This window comes from Thunnus albacares, chromosome 1 (assembly GCF_914725855.1).
Source record: "Thunnus albacares chromosome 1, fThuAlb1.1, whole genome shotgun sequence".
NCBI classification, from domain to species: domain Eukaryota; kingdom Metazoa; phylum Chordata; class Actinopteri; order Scombriformes; family Scombridae; genus Thunnus; species Thunnus albacares.
This window is the reverse complement of record NC_058106.1, coordinates 6,530,227-6,553,498: the sequence shown is the minus strand read 5'-3', so window position 1 is coordinate 6,553,498 and position 23,272 is coordinate 6,530,227. Positions and strand designations below refer to the sequence as shown.

Sequence of the window (23,272 nt, the reverse complement as noted above, 5' to 3'; positions counted from 1 at the left end):
TGAGTGAAATTTTGTGGAACTAGAAATAAACTGATTGGCTCATATGGGTGTCACTTTTTCAAAATATCAAGTCTGAAGAGATGAGAGCTAACAAGTAATTTGGAATGCAACAATTCTTGCATAATCCTAAACGATATTGTAGATTTGAGTTGGTTGCGTTTATTTACAGTGTCTCGGCCTCCACATTTGAGGGACATGCTAACAGGTGTTGTTGCAGTAATGTTACTGTAAGGCAGCTGAATTTCTAAAAACCATACAATAGCCTCACCTTTACCCAGGCTTTTTCTATATATGATGTCCGATTCAAAATGTTTCCACACATTATTTCTCAGATAGTTTGGTGTCATGATTACCTGTTTAGCACGGCTTACTAGTTTACTTCATTTTGTGTTGATGCAGAAAACAACAAATGCCTAGTTTACTAACGGGGCAACAGTGATGCAATTAATCCAGCAGATTTGAAGAACTCCCCCTACTGGATTACAAGGCATGGCTTGTTGCACTTCCACACTGTGAATTTTTAAATCATACAGATCATTACAGATTGATTATATATTTATTTTTCCATGTACAAATGGTTGAATAAAAAGTAAAAGCCCTATTAGCTCATGCAATCAACAGATGCATGATCATTATGTTCAACAGTAATATTAAAAAGCAGTGGATTGGGTGGATGATGACTACAAATGGTGATTGCCTGAATCAAATCAAAGAAGCTATGTACTGCAGGAGCCTTCTGCTGAAAAATGCCCTTGCAAACTATTTAAATAATGTTTTGCTTCAAGGGATCAAGAAGGTCTTTCTTTTTGTGAGACACTCCAAATGTGGTTTATAAAAAAGAGAAAGAATACAGAGAAAGACCCCCATTGAATTTCAGGCCCCAAGTAGGCCCTTCTTCTTTAAAAGACTGCTGCCTTAGGGTAAAAAACCCTAAGCCCTACATGGTATGGTATCTGAGATTTTCCAGTTGTATACAATTTTATATATTCCAATATTCTTTAATTGATGCCTGAATCATGTGCCAAATCCCAGACCAACTTATATTGCCAAGACACAGCTTGAATAGTTTGTCTGCACGGACCTCCTGTGGTGAAGATTTTTGACTTTTTAGTGGGTATTTTTTTTACTTTTTAGTCTTTCTAGTGTCAGTGATATATACTGGTTTCCATAGATCAGCCTCCACTTACAATATACTCGCAAACCATTTCTGTTATTTAGGACACGGTGAAATTGGCCTGATTTAGGCCATTGTCCTGGACGGTTATTTCTGGGCCAACCTAGGCAAAAAAACTCTGCTATTTCTACTTTATTCATAGTCCATGAGTGTGGAACATCCTTTTAAATCCAACCCAATTTGACTCTTACAGAAATGCACAGTGTGGATTATGCCTTTAATGCTTTGACTGTCCCAGTCACAAGAAGAAAGATAGATAGAAAAAGAAAAAAATTGTCCTAATAAATTATATTTTAGCCAAACACCACAAGATTGGACAGGGGAAGAAAAACAAAAAGCAAATCATCAGTATATTGTAGAGTTTGTGAAACCCAAACATTTCACTTCATCACACTTACGCTCCCTGGCCGCTGGCTTCAGTCAGACCTCATTTCACGTTTCAAAAGTCTGAATGGAAGTAGGAGACCTATGTCCATGTGTATGCGCTTGTGTGTGTGTGTGAGCGTGAACCAGAGAAAGTCGAATTGTATGCATTTCACCAGCAGTGAGAGAAAGAGAGAGAGTTGACCCGGTGTCCTCAGAGGGAATGATGAGCAAGCCTGTATTTGCATGTGTGTGTCTGTTAGGCAAGAACCAGTACAAGTCTAGAGTCCTATCATGGTCATGGTGGTCAGTTCAGGTCAATCACTGCGTCTCACTCAGCTTCTTTCCCCGGCACCTCTCTTTGTTTCAGGCGGCTATTGTCAGTGAAGAAAAGAGGTGAAAGATCAGAGGTAGGGAGAGAGGCATGCACATACTGTGGAAACAGCTTATAGTGATCACGTCTGTCCTGGTCAAAATGATCACTATAAGCTGATGATTATTTTCTTTTCCTGTATGTTTCATGCAGAATACCATCTAATTTACATTTGTATATTTATTACATGAATATAAAGTAATGAAATGGACAGCTTCGCTATTAACTGCATTACATTGGCTGATTTAAAATACAGTACAGCTGTTTCAAACACTTGTTTCGCCGCTGCAGTTTTGCTGCTGCATCATGTTGGCTTGTTTTTGGCAGTTTGTCATAAGCCTCAAGGAGACTGCATTTTTCATTGAGAGAAAAAGTCTTTCTTTTTCTTGTAATGATGTCAATGTGCACGTAATACCAGCCTCAGGTAACTAGCCGGAAGCAGACAGGTTACTGTGGGGCAATAATGGTGCCACAGCTGCTAAGTACATATCATACGTGTATCATCGCAGTAAAGTAAACAAGACTAGGTCAAAACTTAGTATATGGCTGGACCAACCGTGTATGGGCAATGTGTGAAACTGTGACCAGTTTGTTACAGGGATAATCAGTGGTAGTGTCTATAATGTGAATTTCTGGATATTAAATGTTCATCCGCAATTTTCTGTATTGGTCCCAGTGATATTTACTGAAGTGACATATCACATGATATGGTTAAGCTATGTTTGAGTAAAAAAAAAGATTATAAATGTGGTTGCAAGAACAATACTTTCCACTCATATCTTTGGATGTTTGATTTGAAAGAGAACTGATTTTGTTTCATTATAACTATTCTAATTATTATTAACTCCAACTTCTCTTTCATCTGTTTCACTCAGCGTATGTCTCTTGTTTTTCACTCTGTATTGAGTGTTTTGTCACAGTGATTATCTGAGGTGCTTTAATTGTGCTTAAGTCCCTCATGCCTCAATGCACCTTTTTTCTGCCTCTTTCCCAGTTGATGATCATGGAGGCTGTGCTGTTAATTGTAAATGAAAGTCAGGAGGCTTATCTCCACCCACTTACCCCTGTTACAGTCAAATCAAGCGCACCTGCAGAGGAGCTGCCCCACACTAAACTGATATAACAGCTTTTGAGTCGCATGTTTTACCTGCAAGACTTGTGTTTTAATGCTGTTGTTCATCATTTGTGATGTGAAAACATCAGAGAAATAAAAAGCATGCGTCTTGGTATTAGTTCAGTTATAAAATCCAAACATACCATGGAGTGTCTCTCCTGCCAGCTGCTGACAGCGCTGTCAGCCGGAGAGTCGATCACATTTGGCAGTAGAGGAGAAGATGCAGAGACGCTAGTGCGCGTCTGTATAAGCAGGAGTTTAACCGACTTCGCTCTCTCAGGCACTCACGGACAACCGCGTTTACAGGGCTGGCCCCACTGTTGCGGTCCAGCCAAAAAAACAGAATTACTGAGGTTTAGAATTTCTTTCCATATGTTGTCATGTATGAAAAGACCCAAAATACACAACATATCGCCAAAGTGCATTCTCACACACAGAGAACTTCCCTCACCACTCAGGACTCACAGGTCATCATCATGCAATTTTGCTGTTGTCCAGCAATCTTACTGGACATCTTGACTATCTTATGCGATTTTTATTATTCACTGACAATGAAAAAAAAACAAACAGGCAAAGGAACAAACAGTTAAAATGCTCTCCACAAAGTAGCGATAGAAGAGGACCAATATATCTCTGTCCACTCTAAACTGTCTCAGGTTATGCATGAAATATAGACGCTGCAAGGTAGCCGAGGCTTTCAGGTGTGATTTGTGAGGAGAGCGCGGAGCGTTTCATCTGAATTCAGCCAGGTTCTCCGGAGAAGACATTGATCAGAATGAGATGTGAAGCGTGGCGAGGGAGAGGATGAACGAGAGCCGGAGAGACAGAGGAGGAGGTTGGGGTGGCTGGTGGACGGGAAAGAAAGAGGAAAGCGAGGGAGAGGTAGAACGAGGGGGAGGGGTGCAGAAGATGAAGCAGCGCTTATTATTAATGTTCTCAATTCTCCAGTAATGCCTCAGAAGAGGGAGATATAAAAAAAATTCTTTATACCCTGTCTCTCTATTTCTCCCTGCTCAACTTCAATAATGGAACTTATCCCTCAGTGTTTTCAATCCAGCATGCTCCACTTGACTTTTAATGATTCTACATTGGTTTTTCGACTTTATAAAAATCATTGGTATGGCACTCGGATACCAAAGTTCATCTTGTCATTATATTAATGTGGCCCTGAGGGCAATGGAGAGGATTGCGGAAGCTTCTCAGCTCATTGGAACAATAGTCCAAGGAACAATATGTCCCGTTGGTCCTTTTTTGGTTTCTATACACACTGTTCTTCCTTTGAAAGATTCAATGTATGCTTCTCTGTACATTTCCTCAACAGCTGGAAGACTGTATACCAAAGATGGCATATTCTGATGTCTTTTGAGCCATTTAAGCTTAGGGGATTAAGAGACTTTAATGCAAGCTAAAGTATTTTCCTAAAGAAACACATTTAGAAGGAGCATAGAGCAGGGAGTTATATTTCAAAATAAAATCTTACTACAGAAGAATAACAGAAGACTTCAGAGCTCAGCTCAAACTGAAAAGAAGTAAAAAGTTGGCCATTAGCCATGCATAAGACATTAGAGATACAATAAGAGAAACACAAATGTGTTCCTCTGCTGTCAATAATTTAAATTGCTTTATTGGTGTGTCAAACAAATGAGGGGAAAAAAACAAAATCAAATAATCACTAGCATGAATAAAACACTCTTTTGGGTGTCACTGAACAGTCAATATAGCAATTTCCCTGTACGTATGTATGGTTGGATGTACGGCTGCAAAACAAAGATCAGAAGTGATTTTCAGGTGGAATATGCCATTAAATGCAGTTGTATTGTTGTTTGCAGGACAAAATTCATAATTAGTTTTGATCCTTTCGTGGGATTTGTTGATGATAAGAAAACATATGAAAATGATTCCTTAAAAAAGCCAAAACACTGATATTATATGCACAAAGAAAATCAATGTTAATTCCCTTGCCAAACTGAAATGGCACACTGCTTTCCCTTTCTTTGCAGAGCAAAACAACTTATCTGGTAATTTGATAGGCACCAGCTACGACAATGGAAATGGTGCAGTAATTTACTGACTTTTGACACGGAATGGGATTCCATACTGGTAGTTCACAGGCTGTTAGTCTGGACTGGTTTTCTGTGCTGATAGTAGTTTGTTCTATTTGTACAGAATAGGTTTCTGGAATTAATTGTCGGACCTCTTGTAGACCACTAACCGGACATTTTTCACCATCGTGTCGGGCATTTTAGTGCTGTTAAACAGGACGTATTTACCAGACATTTTGACCGTTGCATCAGGCATTTTAGTGCCATTAAACGGGACATTTTTACTGCATTTTAATGTTTTAACTCAAACCATGATCTTTCCTTAACCCTAACCAAGTGGTTTTTGTGCCTACCATATTTACTCAAATATGGGAAGAATTGGCATATAACCTGCAAGCAAAATGTCCCTCCATTTTGAAACAATCCTCTTCTCCTCCAGAAGTGATTTTCAGGTGGAAGTCTCTGGTCGCCACCTACTATTTTACAACCACCTGACAACCTTGCAGGATGCTGACAGTTTGATTCCACCAGGTGGGGCTGCGTTGTGTTCTGGCTGTGATGCGGCCACTGGAGCTGATCGCGGCCACTCAAGTCAAAAATTAAGGAAAACAACCAGTTTAGTTGCACTGCTACTGCAGCCGTTATGGTAGCCTGAAGGCACTTATTTGGCTTTGACTAGCAGCGCAACTGAATTTAAAAGGCGGCTGGCTCGACCACAGTCAAAACACTCAGAAACACTTCAGAAATGCTCCCAGTGGGGTATGACACAGTGTGGAGGACAGAACAAAACTGCATCTGAGCGGGAACGTGACGCAGACACACCTGGTGGGATCCACAGGTGCCTTCACCGAAAACTCCCTTATCCCCAGATTTCTCCTTTCTATCTGTACTAGCTGCAGCTGCTGCTCCCCCCACCCTACAATTATCTTTCCCCTTCACTCCCATCCCCTCCCATTGGTTTGCAGACATTTCTACACTGCATGAATGTGTCTCATTGGCTTTTAATGGCAAGGTTTTCGAGGACCTATCACGCTCTGCTGGGAAGGACACAGCAAAGAACTTAACCTACATCAAAGAGAAACCCTTTTGACCTGACTTCATCTGTTTTATTTACATCTGTTCTAATGTGAATGGATAAAGCTTGCATTTTTCTTTCTTTTTATTATTTCAACAGATTCCCTGAAGAGGACAAAAGCAACAGTGCCTTTTTTCATGTTAACTACACTGATTATGTACACTGTAATGAAGGAATATGCCATTAAATGCAGTTGTATTGTTGTTTGCAGGACAAAATTCATAATTAGTTTTGATCCTTTCATGGGATTTGTTGATGATAAGAAAACATGAAAATGATTCCTTAAAAAAGCCAAAACACTGATATTATATGCACAAAGAAAATCAATGTTAATTCCCTTGCCAAACTGAAATGGCACACTGCTTTCCCTTTCTTTGCAGAGCAAAACAACTTATCTGGTAATTTGATAGGCACCAGTTACGACAATGGAAATGGTGCAGTAATTTACTGACTTTTGACACGGAATGGGATTCCATACTGGTAGTTCACAGGCTGTTAGTCTGGACTGGTTTTCTGTGCTGATAGTAGTTTGTTCTATTGGTACAGAATAGGTTTCTGGAATTAATTGTCGGACCTCTTGTAGACCACTAACCGGACATTTTTCACCATCGCGTCGGGCATTTTAGTGCTGTTAAACGGGACATTTTTACTGCATTTTAATGTTTTAACTCAAACCATGATCTTTTGAATTGGCATATAACCTGCAAGCACAATGTCCCTCCATTTTGAAACAATCCTCTTCTCCTCCTCTCCTCCTCCTCCCTGCTCTTCCTCTCCTCCCGCCTCACACTCCCCTCCTTGGCGTGTCGCACTGCTCTTTCCTCTTGCTCTCTGGCCTCTTGCTGCCTCATCTGCTCCTCCTCAGCTCTCAGACTGAAGGAACACATCAAGTTTGAGCTGTATGGGCCACCATAGAATACTACTAGCCCCAGCATCCGACATAATTGAAAGTCCAACGGCCCAGGGCCAGTAGAAGTTTATGCAGGGCAAGTTGATTGGCCAGTGACTGGCCAATCAGAGTCATGGCAGACAAATAAATTGGGATCACTGGCCAGGCGGCCCATAAACAATTTGAAATTACAACATAGGGCCAGGTTTATATCACTGTGTGGTGCCGCACAGCTGCTACATGATGAACGCCACTGCTAAACATACAGCAGACAGGATGAAACGGACTTTAGGTTTACTCAATCGAGTCAACTATGACTGCTCACTGCTGTAAGTGCAACACAATCTGGCAGTAAGGGAGATGGTACGGGCAATTTATCTGTTTAACTGTTGAATAATAATAATTAACTTTATTTGTATAGCTCTTTTCGTAACAATGTTACAAAGTGCTTTACAAAAAGAAAACAAAGCCAGACAAATGCATGAGATCAGATCAATAAAAACATACAGTATATCAGACATATCCAAAAGCTGTTACAAAGAGAAAAGTTTTAAGAAGAGATTTAAAAGAAGCTAGTGAATTAGTGTGTCTGATTTCAAATTCCATAGTGTGGGAGCTCTAATGAGAAATGCCCAATCACCCCTAGTCATCAATCATGACCTGAGGTTAACCAGCAGGGCTCCCTCCACAGATCTTATTGGCAGTGAGAGCACATACCAGGTCAATAAGTCAGAGATGTATTTAGGTGCAAGGCTGTTTAAGGCTTCAAAAGTGAGCAATAAGATTTTAAAATCAATGCGGAATTCAACAGGGAGCCAATGTAGGGAGGCAAGGTAATGTGATCATGCCTCTTTGTTCCAGTAATAAGTCAAGCAGCAGCGTTTTGTACCAATTGGAGATTGTGGAGGGAGCCCTGGCTGATACCCAAGTACGTTGCCGAGAATAGATAAAAGCATGTACAACCTTTTGTAAATCAGCAACTGATAAAAATGACCTAATTTGAGAGAGTGTCTTGAGCTGGAAAAATGTGACCTGACAACATTTCTGACCTAATTGTCAAAACAGAGGTTAGCATCAAATATATTACAAGTTTCCTAGCAGCCTGCTTTTTGGGACATCCAGGATTTAATATCAGAGAGGCAAGTTCTAAGATTTGCTAGGCTACTAGGATCTGTGGGTTTTAATGGCAGATATAAGTGAGTGTTGTCAGCATAAAAATGGTTAAGCACATCATGTTTTTGAATAAGCTACCGAGAGGCAACATGTATATAAAGAACAGAAGGGGGGCAAGAACAGAACCCAGAAGGACACCACAACTCAACGGAGTTACCCAGAGCAACAGGAAAAGTTCTGTTGGGGTGGTATGAACATAATAAACTGAGAGTTGCACCCTATCCGAGTTTCTAAGCGATGTAAGAGGATACCATGATTGACTGTATCAAATGCAGCACTTAAACATAAAAAAACCCAGCTAAAACCCTCTGTCAGCAGTCAGCAGTAGGACATTAGTAACCTTAACAAGAGCTGCCTCAGTACAATACAGTGCTCTAAAACCACACTGAAAACACTTAAAAACACTTTAATTATTCATAAAAGATATCAGTTGGGATGAAATTACTTTCTCCAGTACCTTAGATAAAAAAGACAATTTAGAGATTGGTCTGTAGTTACTTAAGGAAAGGGGGTCCAAATTAGGTTTCTTTAGTAGTGGCTGAATAATAACATGCTTAAAAAATATCAGAAGCCAGAGAATTGTTAAAAATTTGCAAAATAATAGGGTCATACCTCCTTACCTCCTTGAGCAGTTTAGTGGGGATGATGTCTGAGATGCAGGAAGAGGAGTTTATATGGGAGACTGTACCCTCCAGCATTGAGATTGTGATGTATTGAAACTGGGAAAAAGAGGCAGAACTAACATGGGAAATAGAAACAATGCAAGGGTCAGGTTGGATTTGGGACCTGATACTCTTGACCTTATTAACAAAATGAGTGAGAAATTTTTCAGATGGCTCACAGTCAGGTACAGAAGGAGAATGAGACAAGGAATAGAAAGTTGCAGTGGAACTTTAAAAACAACATCTTTATGATCAGTTACTAGCATATCCACCAAATTAAGACACAAGAGAGAGAGAGAGACCAGGCTTCTGATGACTAAAATCCGTCATCCAGTTAAAAGAGACAGTCAAAACAACCAAGATCTAAAAAGTATAACATAAAAGTGTGGCTTGAAACTGGATAAGTCAACTCCCCTCTCATCCACAGCTGCTATATTTTTCAGCTATATGGAGCTCATTATGCCCATAGCAAATAGGGGTGTCACGATTTCGATTGTGAATCGAAAATCGTTCGAAATGAGTGTTTGATTTCGACTTTCGAAATTGCAAGCAGGTTTGCCGGACCTGGCGGGCAGCATTGGTTGTCCTGATCCTCCAGCTCTTCAACCTGCTCCCCCAGCTCCAGACTTGCAGAGCCATGGTGATAATCAACAAATTAACCAGTAATGAAAATGATCATTAGTTGCAGCCCTACAGATAAGCTACACAACAAAGTAGCTGAAGCTAATTTGCAGCCCACCTCCCTAGTCAGCATTTAAATTCAGTTTAAAAAAACAAACAATTCACTTTATAAAACAGAATACGAATAAAAACACCAGGACAGATAAAACTGACTCTGTAAGTATCTATACGTGTGTGTGTGTGTCTGCATTGTACATTGACACCAATTTCGGAGTTGATTTTTGGCACCATTAGCATGTTTGAACTGGAACAGAAGTAGTAAAGCAACCAACAATACTTTGGTTTATTGTGATTACTATGATGAAAAAAATGTGGGAAGACAAATGTTGCAGGGCTGCAACAAATGATTATTTTCATTATCAATTAATCAATTAATCAAGTACCATGACATGTAACTAGTTTGAGGTAACCAGTGTTCTTGCCTTTAACCTGCACACTGCTACAGATTAAAGGCTTTCTTCACTACTACGTTTTAGAATTATTAAGGTTAAGTAGCTAACCTTGCTTGCACGCTCAACTCTGGCGTTAGCGCTGCCCGTGTTAATTAGCTTGCTAATTATCAACAAAAGACTGCCAGTGCCTAGAGAAGGCTACAAACTTTAAGTCCTGGTCTAACACAGAAGCTCACCGACTACAAATCTTGTGATAGATCTTACGATTAAATAAGTTAACATTTGCATTCATAACATGACACAGAGCAACATGTTAAACAGGAATCTTACCTTCAATCCAGCAGCTTGACACTCCCACACTTGGAGTATATTGTATGATATTTTTTATGGTGCAGTTACTGTTAACAAACAGTGTAGGTAGAATTTACCCATTATTATATATTTCACTTGCTAACTGATATATTTATGGAAAATTTAAACAGTTTGCATGGGTTATATTTACCGCCCTCCAAAATCCTTTTTTACAGTGTACTGAGTTTAAATCTCAAATGATATGAGACAGTAAAAAAGCAATAACAAAGATCCATAAATACAAGCTGTATCAAACCTACAGCTACTGCAGCACAGGCCATTTGGAGCAATAAGTGGAATAGTTGTGAACTGCATGGTTAGTGAGCGCAATCCAGTCACACTGAATGAGGTCCAATCAGTCCAGAACATTGAGCATGAAGTGACCCTTTTTCGGTTCAACACTGTTCACATTAAGTGTGTGTGTTTGTGTGTTTGTGTGTGTTTGCGTTTTTGTGTCTGTGTACATGACCCTGTGCATGCCTACTCTACAGTGTATGCATGTGTGTAAACCTATTTGACCAGTGTCACTCTACCAGCCAAGGACAGGATGCACATGAGCACACACACACACACACACACACACGCACACGCACAGGACATATTCAATTTCCATTTCATTTTCCTTTCCATTGCTTTATCAAACTACTCAACCTAGAGAGTCATAGTTTCCTTTCTGCCTCATCACCATTTAGCCCACTTTTCCAGGAACTAGTGCAGAAAAACAGCTTGATTTCTTGGACCTCAACTCAATACTGTACTGTAAAACATTCACACATTGAATCTACTCTGTTCAGATCAGTATTATGTTGTTTGAGTGCGTGTTGGTGTGTGCACATGTGCTTATTGGTTTGTGTAAACAACATTAATTAGATATAACAAGCTGATATGTCAGTGTTAAACAGTTATACTGTATGTCGGATTGCATATCAGTTCCTGGACTTGCTTTTGGTCTGTTCCTTTACACAACTGACCAAAGGTAATTGCATGAGATAAACTATATTTGGTTCAGAAAACCAGAATCACCCTCAAGTATTTCACTAAAAACTGAAATTAGGTTTTGGATTTAGGTGATAATTTAGAAAATAAAATATTTAAAAGCACTAACACACCACTGCAGAGACCCAGGTTCATTCCCTGGCTACAGTGCTGCCAGCCTGTCAGGGTCTATTGATTGGCTACAGTTAGCATGAGTTGGCATGAGTGCCTGTGCAGAGAGAGTATGTCCTGCTGTACATGCTATGGTCTCTGAGGTACAAGTCACTGAAAAAGATTGTGCCTGAAGTGCTTTGTCCCATAATAACACTGTTAAATTGGTCATTTCTCACAAACATATGGATTAGTTTAACCCAGAAAACATCTTACTTTGATCTCTAACCAGTATCTGTGTTTTTCTTCCTCTTTCCAGCTCCAGTCATTCCTGCAGATCAGCGTGTCCCAGGTCCGGGTGGACGAGTGTCCCAGTTCAGAGTGTGTTGGAGCTGGTGGCTGCACCAACGTTCTGAATGTGCGGGACACACCCACTGTGGTAGACTGTGGGACTATGAGTCTTGTGTCCGTGACAGTGGAGTCCACAACTGTGTGCTCCTGCCCGGGCAGAGAGCAGTCCCATCAGCCCTGCGCCGCATATCCCAGAAACCCCTGCTTCAATGGTGGCATATGTGTGGATACTCAGCATGGCTACAGGTGAGCTGAAAATGAAAATCCTAAACAGAGCCAGAGGGGAAAGTGCATGGTGGCAAGCCATTAGTTTTTCCAAGAACAAGTAGTCCAGGAAATGACCTGTCCTATTCCAGTTACATTATGATAGTTACTGATTTTGTTTTCAGCCAGTCTGTCTATCAGTCCATCCCTTCCTTCTCTGGGTGAAAATCCTCCTTTCACTTTGACTTTATCTTGTCAAAAAAGAGAGTCACATTGGACACATGCTATTTAATTTCCTAAGACATTTATAGGAGAAAGAACTGAAATCTGACTAAAGCCAGAAAAAATATAATTAAATGAATACAGTGATGCAATATTCTGAAACAGTTACATGTACAGTAATGTTGGTGTATCGTTAGTGAAATTATGCTTTTGGTTTGATTTCACTGAAAGATGATCTTGACACAGATACAGTATATGCAAACACACAATGTATTAAGTTTGTTTCACACCTAAGAGTTCTTTTGACAGTTTGACTTTGCTTTCATCAAAGTTCTCCACAGAAAGAAAATATGACATCTAATCCTTCATTCCATCTGTACAAAGCGTTCCTATATTGTAGTCTGTTTTTATCTTTCTTAAGAAAATCACCTGACCAAATGATACTAGTGTTAATTTCTCACTGAATCCCGTAGATGTAGTTGTGGTTTAGAAGGCCAGCAGAGTGAGATGGGACAATAGGAGTAATGGGCTGGTGATGGAAAAATCACAGGGTGCGAAGGGTTATTTTGGACATGATAATAGAGCAGAATTACTATCTCTGTCTGCTTGTTTATGTTTCTCTTTGTGTGTGGTTTTAAAGACTAAAGGTCCAGCCATCTAGGGAACTCGTTTGACACTTCAGGCTGTTCTTTTGATTTTGGAGGATCTTTCTCTCTTACTGTGTCTTTTGCTGTCCTGTCTCTCACTGTCTTTGTTCCTTGTTGTCTCCTGGCTATGGTGGTTAAATTCTGGGAGAGTGATTTTAATCTTTGGCTTTCTCCTCCTGCTGGTGTTTAATAGTGTGTTTGAGCTGCCCTCTTAGCTTTAAACTTGATGCCTCATTAAGAGGGTACGATGTCAAGGAGCCCAGTGGATCTTTTTTTCAATTCAATTTTATTTGTATAGTGCCAAATCATAACAAAAGTTATCTCAGGGCAATTTTCACATAGAGCAGGTCAAGGCTGTACTCTTTCTCACTTGTGAAAAACTGCACCACCAGAAAATTGTTGTCAGTACACAGATTGCTCTGCAGACTGCAGTAGATTTATGCTTGTACAATAATACATCAGTTAATAGTCATACATTGTCATTGTCTGAGTTAAGTGAAGGAAAGAAGACATTTTGAAATGTTGAAGCTCAATTATATTCCCTTAATTAACCTCATTAGCATAGTGTGATTGCAACAGGAAAAATAGTACACTGCTGCCATCCAAAATCAGTGTATCAACACTTTTTTCACAGCATTACTCTGGAGAGGGATGCTATGAGTACAAAGAGGGTCCATTGAGAAGCACACAATACTTCCTATTGGCATCACTCACAGTAGAAAACGATTATGTAAAATACTGTATAAGTCCCTGTCATTGCAAATGAGAAAATAAACAACAATTGTGATCCATGACCGAATATTTTAGTCTCACTTAAAACAATACCCAAACAGAACATTTACATAAAATATGACCATAGATTTTGTGTTCCTCAGATGCACTTACATCATAATTTGTGTCAAAGTCAGATCAACTCAAATCCATTATGCACAAACGTGGATACACTAGTTTCAAATGAGATGTTTGTTGAACTCTGTCCTCTGGATGAAGTAATATTGATACTCACATGGACGAATACCCCGCTAAAATATGTCATGAAATTATGGAGAACGTTTTTCTTTCCATTATCACATACAGTTGCTTATAAATACAGTACAAGATAAAAAGAAAAAAAAAAAACATTAAAAGCTCAAGCTGTGCCCATTTTCACATCCACCTTTGTTTCTGACGACCCAGTGTGCACTAAAAGCATTAAGTGGTGCAACAAAGTACTTTGACATTTCTGTCCATCAGCTGCCAGGAAATAAATGTTTGTTGTGATGTCTCTCTATGAATGGACCTACATTAAGATGTATCAACATAAATTCCTTTTAAAGGCTTTGTATATATGTATATAATTTTTCCAATGGTTTGACTTTTTTCTGTATTAAACAGAACGTTGGCTTGATTAGTCTTATCTGTCTCATCTGCTAAGATGACTGTAGCAGTCTGTTTTGGTCTCTGTTGTTGTCTTTGTTGTCAGGTGTATAAGATTTAGCATATTTGTGTAATAACTAGCTCTTTGCATGATGTATAATGAATAATTTTTAAAACCTCTAAATGTAAAGCAACTTTGACATGTCATACTGTAGTTTCAGGGATTTGATTATTCTTTATCTTGTAATTATGTTAGTAGGGGCATGAATCTCCCTCTCAGACGATTCAATACGTATCTAGATACATCAGCCATACAGACACATTTATAACAATATGATACACTGCTATACAGAGCCGATTCAATATGACTCATTTCAGTTGGGAGTAGGAATTGATATTCATTCCTTCCTAATGACAAGTGTGACTAAAATAAACAATAAATAATTTCTTCAAGTCGTGTTTCAAATACTAAATCATAAATATTCCAGAAAAGTTTGTCTTCTGGCACACTAACAGTAGTAAACGTAGGCAGTGACACACTTTATAGCCACTAAAATGCTACTCACTGTGTATTGTTTACCTCAGTCTCTGGGTCAGTGTCATCCCTCTGAATTTGGTGTTTTCAATAACACTGTTGAAGCTCCTTTCAGTAACTTTTCTGTCAGTGTACAGAAAAGCTTCATAAATTAGTAGCAAGGTGTGTGGTTCCCCCGTCATCTTTTATGTTACCGCTGCACATTTTGAAGAGAATGAACACGGGGAAGCAGGTGTGTCATCGGGAAATGTAGCAAGACAGCAAGAGAGGTGCGAGTCGCAAGCATCAACACACATGCCCACAGAAGTTACAGGCATTTTTCGAAGTTTGTTCAGAATTCGGTTGGATCTGTGGTTGTTGCCAAATCTCTGACTCATGTATCGGTTTTCCAGTACATATCGGTTAATCTTTATACCCCTATATGTTAGTGATAAATTACAAAAAAAACAATCCTGGATCTGCCGTAAATTATCAAGTTACTCACAGTCTTTGTGAGTATTTATATTTTAGATACTTTGTTAGCCTATTTCACAGCTTTTGTTTTGTATGGTTTATGGTACAAATATGCTATTTAAACTTTTAAAATGTGCTTACCCATTAGTATGTATAGTGTATTCATGTAGCTTGGTGTGTACTGTTAAGGGGGGGATGATAAATGAAGCGCAGTCAACCATGACACAAACCTCTGGCACAGATTCATATATGTTGGAAACCAAGTTCTGGGTGCACTACAGTCTGGATTTGGATGTAAGATAGTTTGCCTTCAAATATGATGAATCTGTAGCCTTTTTACAGTTATTTTGTGTTTGATATCTGCTACAACTGATTTAATTAAGTTTAAGTGAGATACAACAACCATAAGTGAAAAGCTACAGTACATGCTTACCATAGACATATACCTTCCTACTGAAGATGTAAATCTTTAAAATCAGGTCACAAAGATATATTTCCATTTTTCAAAGTTCTCAGCAAACATTTCAGAACTAGCACATTTGTTGTGGATTTTTTTTCTCTAGTGATTATTTCAGACAGCAGGCGGGTCTATGTGGGATTCACACTACAGTGTGTGATCATGATAATGAAGGAATATGTCACCTAGTGCAATGGTGTGGCTCAGTACTGTGTTTTAAATAGACAACAATGGAGGTTGATGGCACAGAGGAATAAGACATATCAGGCTTTGGCAATACTTGTTTATGATCAGTTCATTGTTGAGTTCCTCTCACATGATTCACTAAGAGTAAGAAAATATTAGCACACAAATGGGCAGGTATATGAAGGCTCGTAGGTTTAACTGAGACCACTCATTCCAATCTGTCACACCCTGCCTGGACTTTGTGTGTTTTTTGGTCTCTATTTGTCTTTGTGTTCCTTGGGGTTTACTGGTTTACACTTCTGTTTAGTCCTTTTGGTCAGATGTGTTTTCTTGTTATATTTGGGTGGTGGGTTTGGATTGTCTTTTGTTGTTTAGCCTTGCGTGTTGTATACATGGGTTTAGGTTCATGGTAGTTCTTGGACGGGTTGGTGTGGGTTGTATTTAGAGTATTGTGTTTTCTGGGTTTTGGTTTTCTTATTGTGTTTCCCTTGTGTGTTCATGTGCTCTTCCTTGCACCTGCCCTGCATTTGTCCTCGTTAGCCCTGCCCTGCTCTGTGCCTTCCCCACACCTGCCCTGTGTTAGCCTCATCAGCCCTGCCCTGCTCTCTGTGTTTTCCCAGCCAATTGGCTCCCTGTCTGTTCACTCCCCTCTCCTGAGTTCTCCACCCATCTCCCCACCTGCACCTCATCTCCTCGTCAGTTCAGTTACTTTTTAAGTTTTGCTGGTTTTTTGTTCAGTCCTTGTTCTATTTGTTCTGTTTTGCTCTGTCCTGTTTTGTCCTGATCGCTGTAAGAATAAAGAGGGGTTTCGTCAACCTGCATGCTGATCTCTGCAAATGGGTCCGTTCCTGCTACACCCATATGAAGTTAACATAAGTGGACCAGTTGACATACCAGTTCTGGACATACACTTTACATTCATGCAATTTAATATTAGCACAAAGATTTTCCCACCATGAAAAATATGAAATCATAGCTATTTGAGAAGCTTAAAATCAAATGTCATATCAAAAATGGTGGTGCATTAATTAGAACAGCTCTAAAGGATAAATAATCTCAAGGACATTGGACATGTGTTTGTATGGCTAATACATATGGTTGTAAGCCTGTGTACTATTTAGCTAATCCTACAGCTTGTGTGCAGGATCAGGTAGGGAGAGCAGACATAAACAATGCAGAGAAATCCCACGCAGCTCATATTGTCATTGAAAAAGAGAGCACACACTGAGATTGCTGGCCTGTCCTGAGGTTTGAATGCTCTCTCTTGGTGCATCAAGATCAGTAAACATCTTGTAGTAATAGTTTTATTCCAGCTCTTAAGAATTCCCACTGCTGCAGCTTAGTCGGTCTACTACCTGGCCTCCAGACTTATGAAGCTGGGGAATGTGGGATGTGTTGTTTGTTTATTTAGAGCGAAGTATGACACAGTAAATCAGGTTCCAGTTTGGCTAATGCTTTTTTATGTACCGACCACAAAGGAGCTCAAAGGTATGAAACAGAGAACTGTCAAAGGACAATGAACACTTATCGCATCCAGTGTGTTTTGAATCTAAACTCAAGAATTGTAGGTAGACTTTCACACAAAATCTATGAAAGGAATTTGATTCCAGCTTCCAGTGGTGTCTAGGCAAGTGAATGAAGGCTACTGTGTTGTTTCATGGAAGGAGAGCAGGGTAAAAGATGGAAGAGAAGGGAGGAATTAGGAGGAAATTAAAGGACTGAACATAACCTCAGACCATATGCTTTTGAGACAGTGCTGGAGAGATGAAGGCAAAATGCCTGTGGTGATGTGTGTAACTGTGTGTGTTCATGCTGTGTTTAGTTTAGAGGAAAAACCCAAATGATTTTGGTGATTAAAAAATTTAAATGAAATGAACACATCAAAACAAACGACCTGCCCAGTGTCACTAAAGGAGGCTTTTATTTAATACTGTAGCAGTAAATGTTCTAATAATCCCACATCCACTGAGCTCTTAATTTTAACTCCCAGGTCTTTTTACACTGATTTTGCTCATTAACAGCAGAGTATGTTGTTTCTCACTGGTGTGTTGAAACTGTAGATAAGGTTGAATGAAAATGAAGTTGCAATTAGTATTTTTATTCATGCTAAAGGGAATTCCTGAATTCAGTTACAGCTGTTACAGCTGAACATACATCTTCATCAAGGGGAGGAATTCAGAATTTGAATGGGAGAAGTGCTGGCAACGTTGCAACTGTCAGCTACAGTATGAGGCAAGAAGAGTGCAGCTACACCAAGCATGCTTGGGTCAGTTTACTGAAACTCCTAAAGCATACAAACCTTCAGTTTGATTTACTTGGTCAAATAATATGTTATCATGTATGAAAAGACCCAAAAAGATTGATCAAAATTAATGATTGAATGGTTCATCACTGTAACCACGATCACTATAAGTGATTTCCACTGTAATTGTGTTCATATGTAACTTTAACAAACCATGTTTGGGGGAAAATGTAATGTGGCCATAGATGGATTACGATTTATCCAGAACTCTGCCGTACAAGTTCTAGCAGGGACAAAAAGATCAGACAAGTCCACCAGAACCTTCACTGGCTACCTGATGTTTTCAGAATACAATTCAACATCCTTCTTTTGGTTTACAAAGCACTTGCTGGTCTGGCTCCATGGTACGTCTCAGACATGCTGTCACTTTATAACCCCAGCAGATCTCTCTGGTCACAATTTAGAAATCTCCTCAATGTGCTTAGAGTGCCATCTGGCATTCAGTCACCATTTCTGTACGTAAAGAATGGAACAGTTTGCCTGCTGAACTTATGCCGAGGCCACACAGCCTACCTCTGCTTGAGCAGTGCGTGTGTGTCGCTGAACTGCTGCGGCTCGCACACGTGCGGTGTCCACACAGACAACGTTGTTGTTGCGGTGCTGCTACTGCCAGCTCTATCTTTCTATATAGAGTTTGACTTTGATAGTAGTCATCAATAATATCATGTTTCATATCATTTCAGTATAAATTTTATTCACATCTAGTTTAGACAGAAAAAGGTTAAGAAGCGTGTGCTCAATTGTGAAAAATAAATAATATGCGAAGAGAAAGCGGCTTTCTTTCTGACAGGCATGGTGGGGTCTGGTTGGGACTACTTCTGTGTCAGCCACATCCACTCCTCACACAGGAAAGGTTTTTTTTATTGATTATACTGATTTTCCTGCATGTTAAACCCCTGCTGTCACTGCTCCAAGTGAAGAAAATCCCTCCAGACGACACCACGTTTCCCACACAAGCCAAACACACTCTGACAAACAAACCTCCAAACTAACCGTCAGGAGGGAAACTGACGACAAATAAGGAAAATAACAACGCCAAATCTCCATCTGGAAGCAGGTAAAACAACAAGCAGGAGTCCCAGTTTGAGCTAATATTACAGAAAGCAAGCAGGCATCAAGAAAAGAAGCTCTGTGAGTTCCCTGCCAGTGAGGCTTCCTACACCAGCGTGTGCTGTGCAGGCTGACCTGCATATTTTTTCATGTCTGTAACATATTCTACAGATATAGGCATTGAAACTATAGTGAAAGGTGTAATGTTGCTAGTATAATGTCAATATGACTATCAACAGATCATTTCACTGTCTATTTTTACACATGCGTTGGCGTTGTGGTTGCCTGACTGAACCGCAGCCAGAATTGTTGTATTAAACTGACTTTTTATCCAGTTCTAGCCACTTTTTTACATTATACTTTTTAAGATCTTGATTGTTTTAAGTATCTCTTTTAACTGGACAAAGGACTTTATTCATCATACGCCTGGATTTTAACATTAACCATTTTGAGAAACAGTGGCAGTGAATCCACACAGAGGAAGTCAGCCTCATATTGCTTGTCATTGCTGTGTGGAGGAAACTTCTACAATAGTTTGGCTCTCAACAACAAAAAAACCCCTGATGGACGAACACTGAAAGGATCCTGAACGAAACCAGAAGAGCTGTCTAAAGCACACGAGGGAAACCGCATAGCTGGTTCACCACAGCCGGGCCCGTTTGGGCCCGTTGCTGCCACACGGATCATCTAAGCCAGACTGCCTACATCACTCTACAGTGGAGGAGAGTCCTCTGAAATCCATTCCTCCTGTCATTTTCACCTCTATTAGCTGCATAATTGTTAATAGTGAGTGAATATTGGACTTACATTCATCAGCGCTGCCGTATCTGGAAGCCGATACCAGCTGGTATACCAATACCAACCACTTTTTCAACCAGACTTGTTTAACCTTCTGCTTTTTTTTTTTTTCTCACTGCAGAGCATTACAAAAGCAAGTTATTGCACCATGTCAGTATCCATTATGTTTACATCTGCTTCCTCATGAGATCATGTGAGATCACATGAGGTGGTGCATTGCTCCCTCTGGCACGATAATTTTAATAATATCCTGTAGTGTGTGATGTGCCATTATTTTCAAATCTTGGTAGTGTGTGCATGTTTGAGATTAGAGAGATGAACATCTGTGAGGTTTCTCCTTATGTGAGTGATACAGCCCGATTTCAAAATTGGTTAGGATTTTAAAACTCATGGAGTCTCAGCCTGGCTTAAGGTTTAAATTGCTAATATGAAATGGTTCAATATGAATTAGAAGTCCTCACGGTCCCCTTATTTTCTGTGACCAGATTCAAGCTAGTGGCCTGGGATCTTGATATGAAGGACATGCACTACTACTCTGTTTAATTAAAGCTCCATCTTCACTTTCATGATGCTGCTGCCAGTGTTGCTCTGGTTGACCAGTTTGGATCACGTCTTTTTATACTTGGGTCTATTGGCTCGGGTCTAACCATCCAGGCTTTTCTTTTAATTCAAGCATATCAGGTTCGCACAGGATTTCCAAGGTTTTCTTTTGGATGGGGACCTCTGATATGAATCTAATTTATAGGATATGGGGTTGCACTCAGACATTCTATGCAGATAGTTGTCAGTGCTCTTTTAAGAGAGTGGAATGAGAGCAGAAAATGAACCGGCTACAGGATATGACCACAAAACACAAGGGTTTATTGCTAAAAGAGGATGGATGTTGACGGCATTTCAGCTTTTCTGTTTAGACTCAAATACAGCAATTTTCTGCTCTCAGGTTAAATTTTCACCTGTTTCTTCAGGTGTTAAATAGGTATGAACACCAGGTATGGTTAAATACAGCAAGGAATATAGATCTGTCAAGATTTACTATTCTAAATTCTTCCCACACATGTCCTAAATATCCCTCTTTTACATTATTGGATTCAAAGAATTTGGGGAAAAAACAGCCAGTGGACAACTGGAGACAGGTTTGACAATTTCCTCTGTACAAAATACCCTCATTAGCTCCAAAAGGCTCCTACGTCCTGGTGCCCAAGTCTGAACGTGTCTCCCTTGCCTCCAGCAACAATTCAGCACTTGAATGGCTGTTGCATTCATCCTTTAATACCAATGTCAAAGCTCAACTATACAGCATCTGATTTTGCATATATTACAGGCACTAAAAAACATGATGAGAAATATACAGAGTTTAAGATAAGTAGCAAGTGGGGTTAGGCAGGAAATGATGTGAAAATGGAACATTTTCTCTGCGGCTTTGACGTGTTGACAGAGAAGCCACTGCCATCAATACAGGGATGACACCACAATGTCAAGCAGATGTAGAAAGGATAAAGTGAAGTAAGACTGCTTAAAATTCCACCTAACTGGGTGAGATTTGCTGTAATGGGTCAGATTTAAAATATTTTAAAAAATTAAAATATACTTACACCTTAACCTTATTTTGAATTGGTTAAACTGTCATGCATCTCTGTTCTGCTATCCAGTCTTCTAAGGATTTCCATTAGTCTCTAAAGGTTTTGTGAAATGACTATAAACTCTGAAACCAAATTATGTTCCTTAACCACAAACTTTAACAATAACAAAAACTGCACAGTTTAGTAAAGGTTAGCTTGAGGCATCTAATGCTGTTGTGTCAAAGGAATATTGACAGTTGATGCAACCTAACATTACTTCATTGTACTTTTCTGTTATAATTCAAAGTCAGATTTAACTTTTCTAGTCACAAGTACTTCATCCAACTTTTTTATTGTGAAACGTACAGTATGTCATTTCTGACGCTAGGAGTCTCTCAGTCAAAACAATAACAAAGGACAGAGTTGGATTATGCTGTAAAGTAGCGTGGGATCATGGGAGTTGTTGTCTTTATTGTTTAAAGAACCAGCTTCTCCAGGTTAGGATTACTCTGGTGTTCACCATTCAGGAAGTTTTTACTGGGAGCTGAATTATCCACAGAGGTCTCCTCCTCTTGAAAAACACACACACAGGGATTAAAACTGATAAAAACCCTGAATAAAGTAGTTTCACCTAAAAAAAAAATTAGTGTTTCTCTGATGCTGTTCAGCAGGCACAGGATGTCTGTGAGGGACTGCTAGTCGAGCTGCTGCTAACGTTTGCTCAGCTTGTTTCTCTGATAACTTAAGATCCAGAAGTCTGATGACTAAAATCCTTCATCTGGTTATAAGATGGAGTTAAATATGACCAAGATCTAAAAAGTTCATCATAAAAATATGGCTTACTAACTGAATAAAAGTCAATTTATGAGTTTATGAAGGACAACCACAACACCAATGTATTATCTTGTATGCATATACTCTTTAGTAGACGCCACTGTGGCCAAAAACCACAACGCCAAAACATGCATCTTGTGTACATATACTCTTTGGTAAAGGGGGTGAAACGCCATTGACAGGCAACCAATTTAAACAGAACTTTACATTGATTAAATTACGGATTTCTCTGGTTTTGAAAATTGTTGGAAATATTTGGGATAATGCGAGTACACAACTCAACAAAATATATAACATAGGTCTAGTTGTTTTTAGACATTTGAATGTGAAATAGTTACATATTATAGCTTTACACTTTATTTCCCACACTTTTCCCATATAAAGCACATACCTCCATTTTTCAGACATTATGTGTCAGGGGACTGTGCTCTGATTTTGCAGTTTTTGGGTTCATAACATTTAGTTTACAAGACCTCAGTTGATGCAGACATCAGTGCAGCAGTGCCTGACAGGGTTTAACTGCTTGGCCTTTCTACTGTTATGGAGTCTGACATGCAGATGAAAAACGAGATTTTCAGAATATTCTTGGTGTAGACTAACTCAAAATACAGCTCTTGTTTATTTCTGTGTTCCCTCGAGATATAAATAGAAACAAACCTTTCACAACCTCCTACAAGATGAAAAATCTAGCATGTTAGCTGTCACATGCTGCCAGGTCTTGTTTCGAATCCCAGGCAAACAAGTGAACTGAAGAAAAGTGTCTTCATTAGCATAAAACACTCTGTAAACAAGGCCAAAAATGGGGTGAGAGTGTTTCAACAAATCTTTTTAACTCTAAACATGATGATGAAATAAGCTTTTTGGTGCTTCTAGTGGTAGAGGAGAGATGATGACCCTGTTTAACTTTGTGTAATTCAGCCTGATGCTCTGTGTATCCTCAGGC

At 39.4% G+C, this 23,272-nt stretch overlaps 1 protein-coding gene across 1 annotated transcript in view; it reads left to right on the top strand.

Annotated features, from left to right (window-relative positions):
* Positions 1 to 23,272, top strand: part of si:ch211-186j3.6 (neural-cadherin) — a 260,357-nt gene that overhangs the window by 129,470 nt on the left and 107,615 nt on the right. The window contains exon 26 of the mRNA XM_044357504.1: positions 11,695 to 11,972. Within this exon, the coding sequence (XP_044213439.1) occupies positions 11,695 to 11,972 (278 nt within the window). The remainder of the gene's footprint in view (positions 1 to 11,694; positions 11,973 to 23,272) is intronic.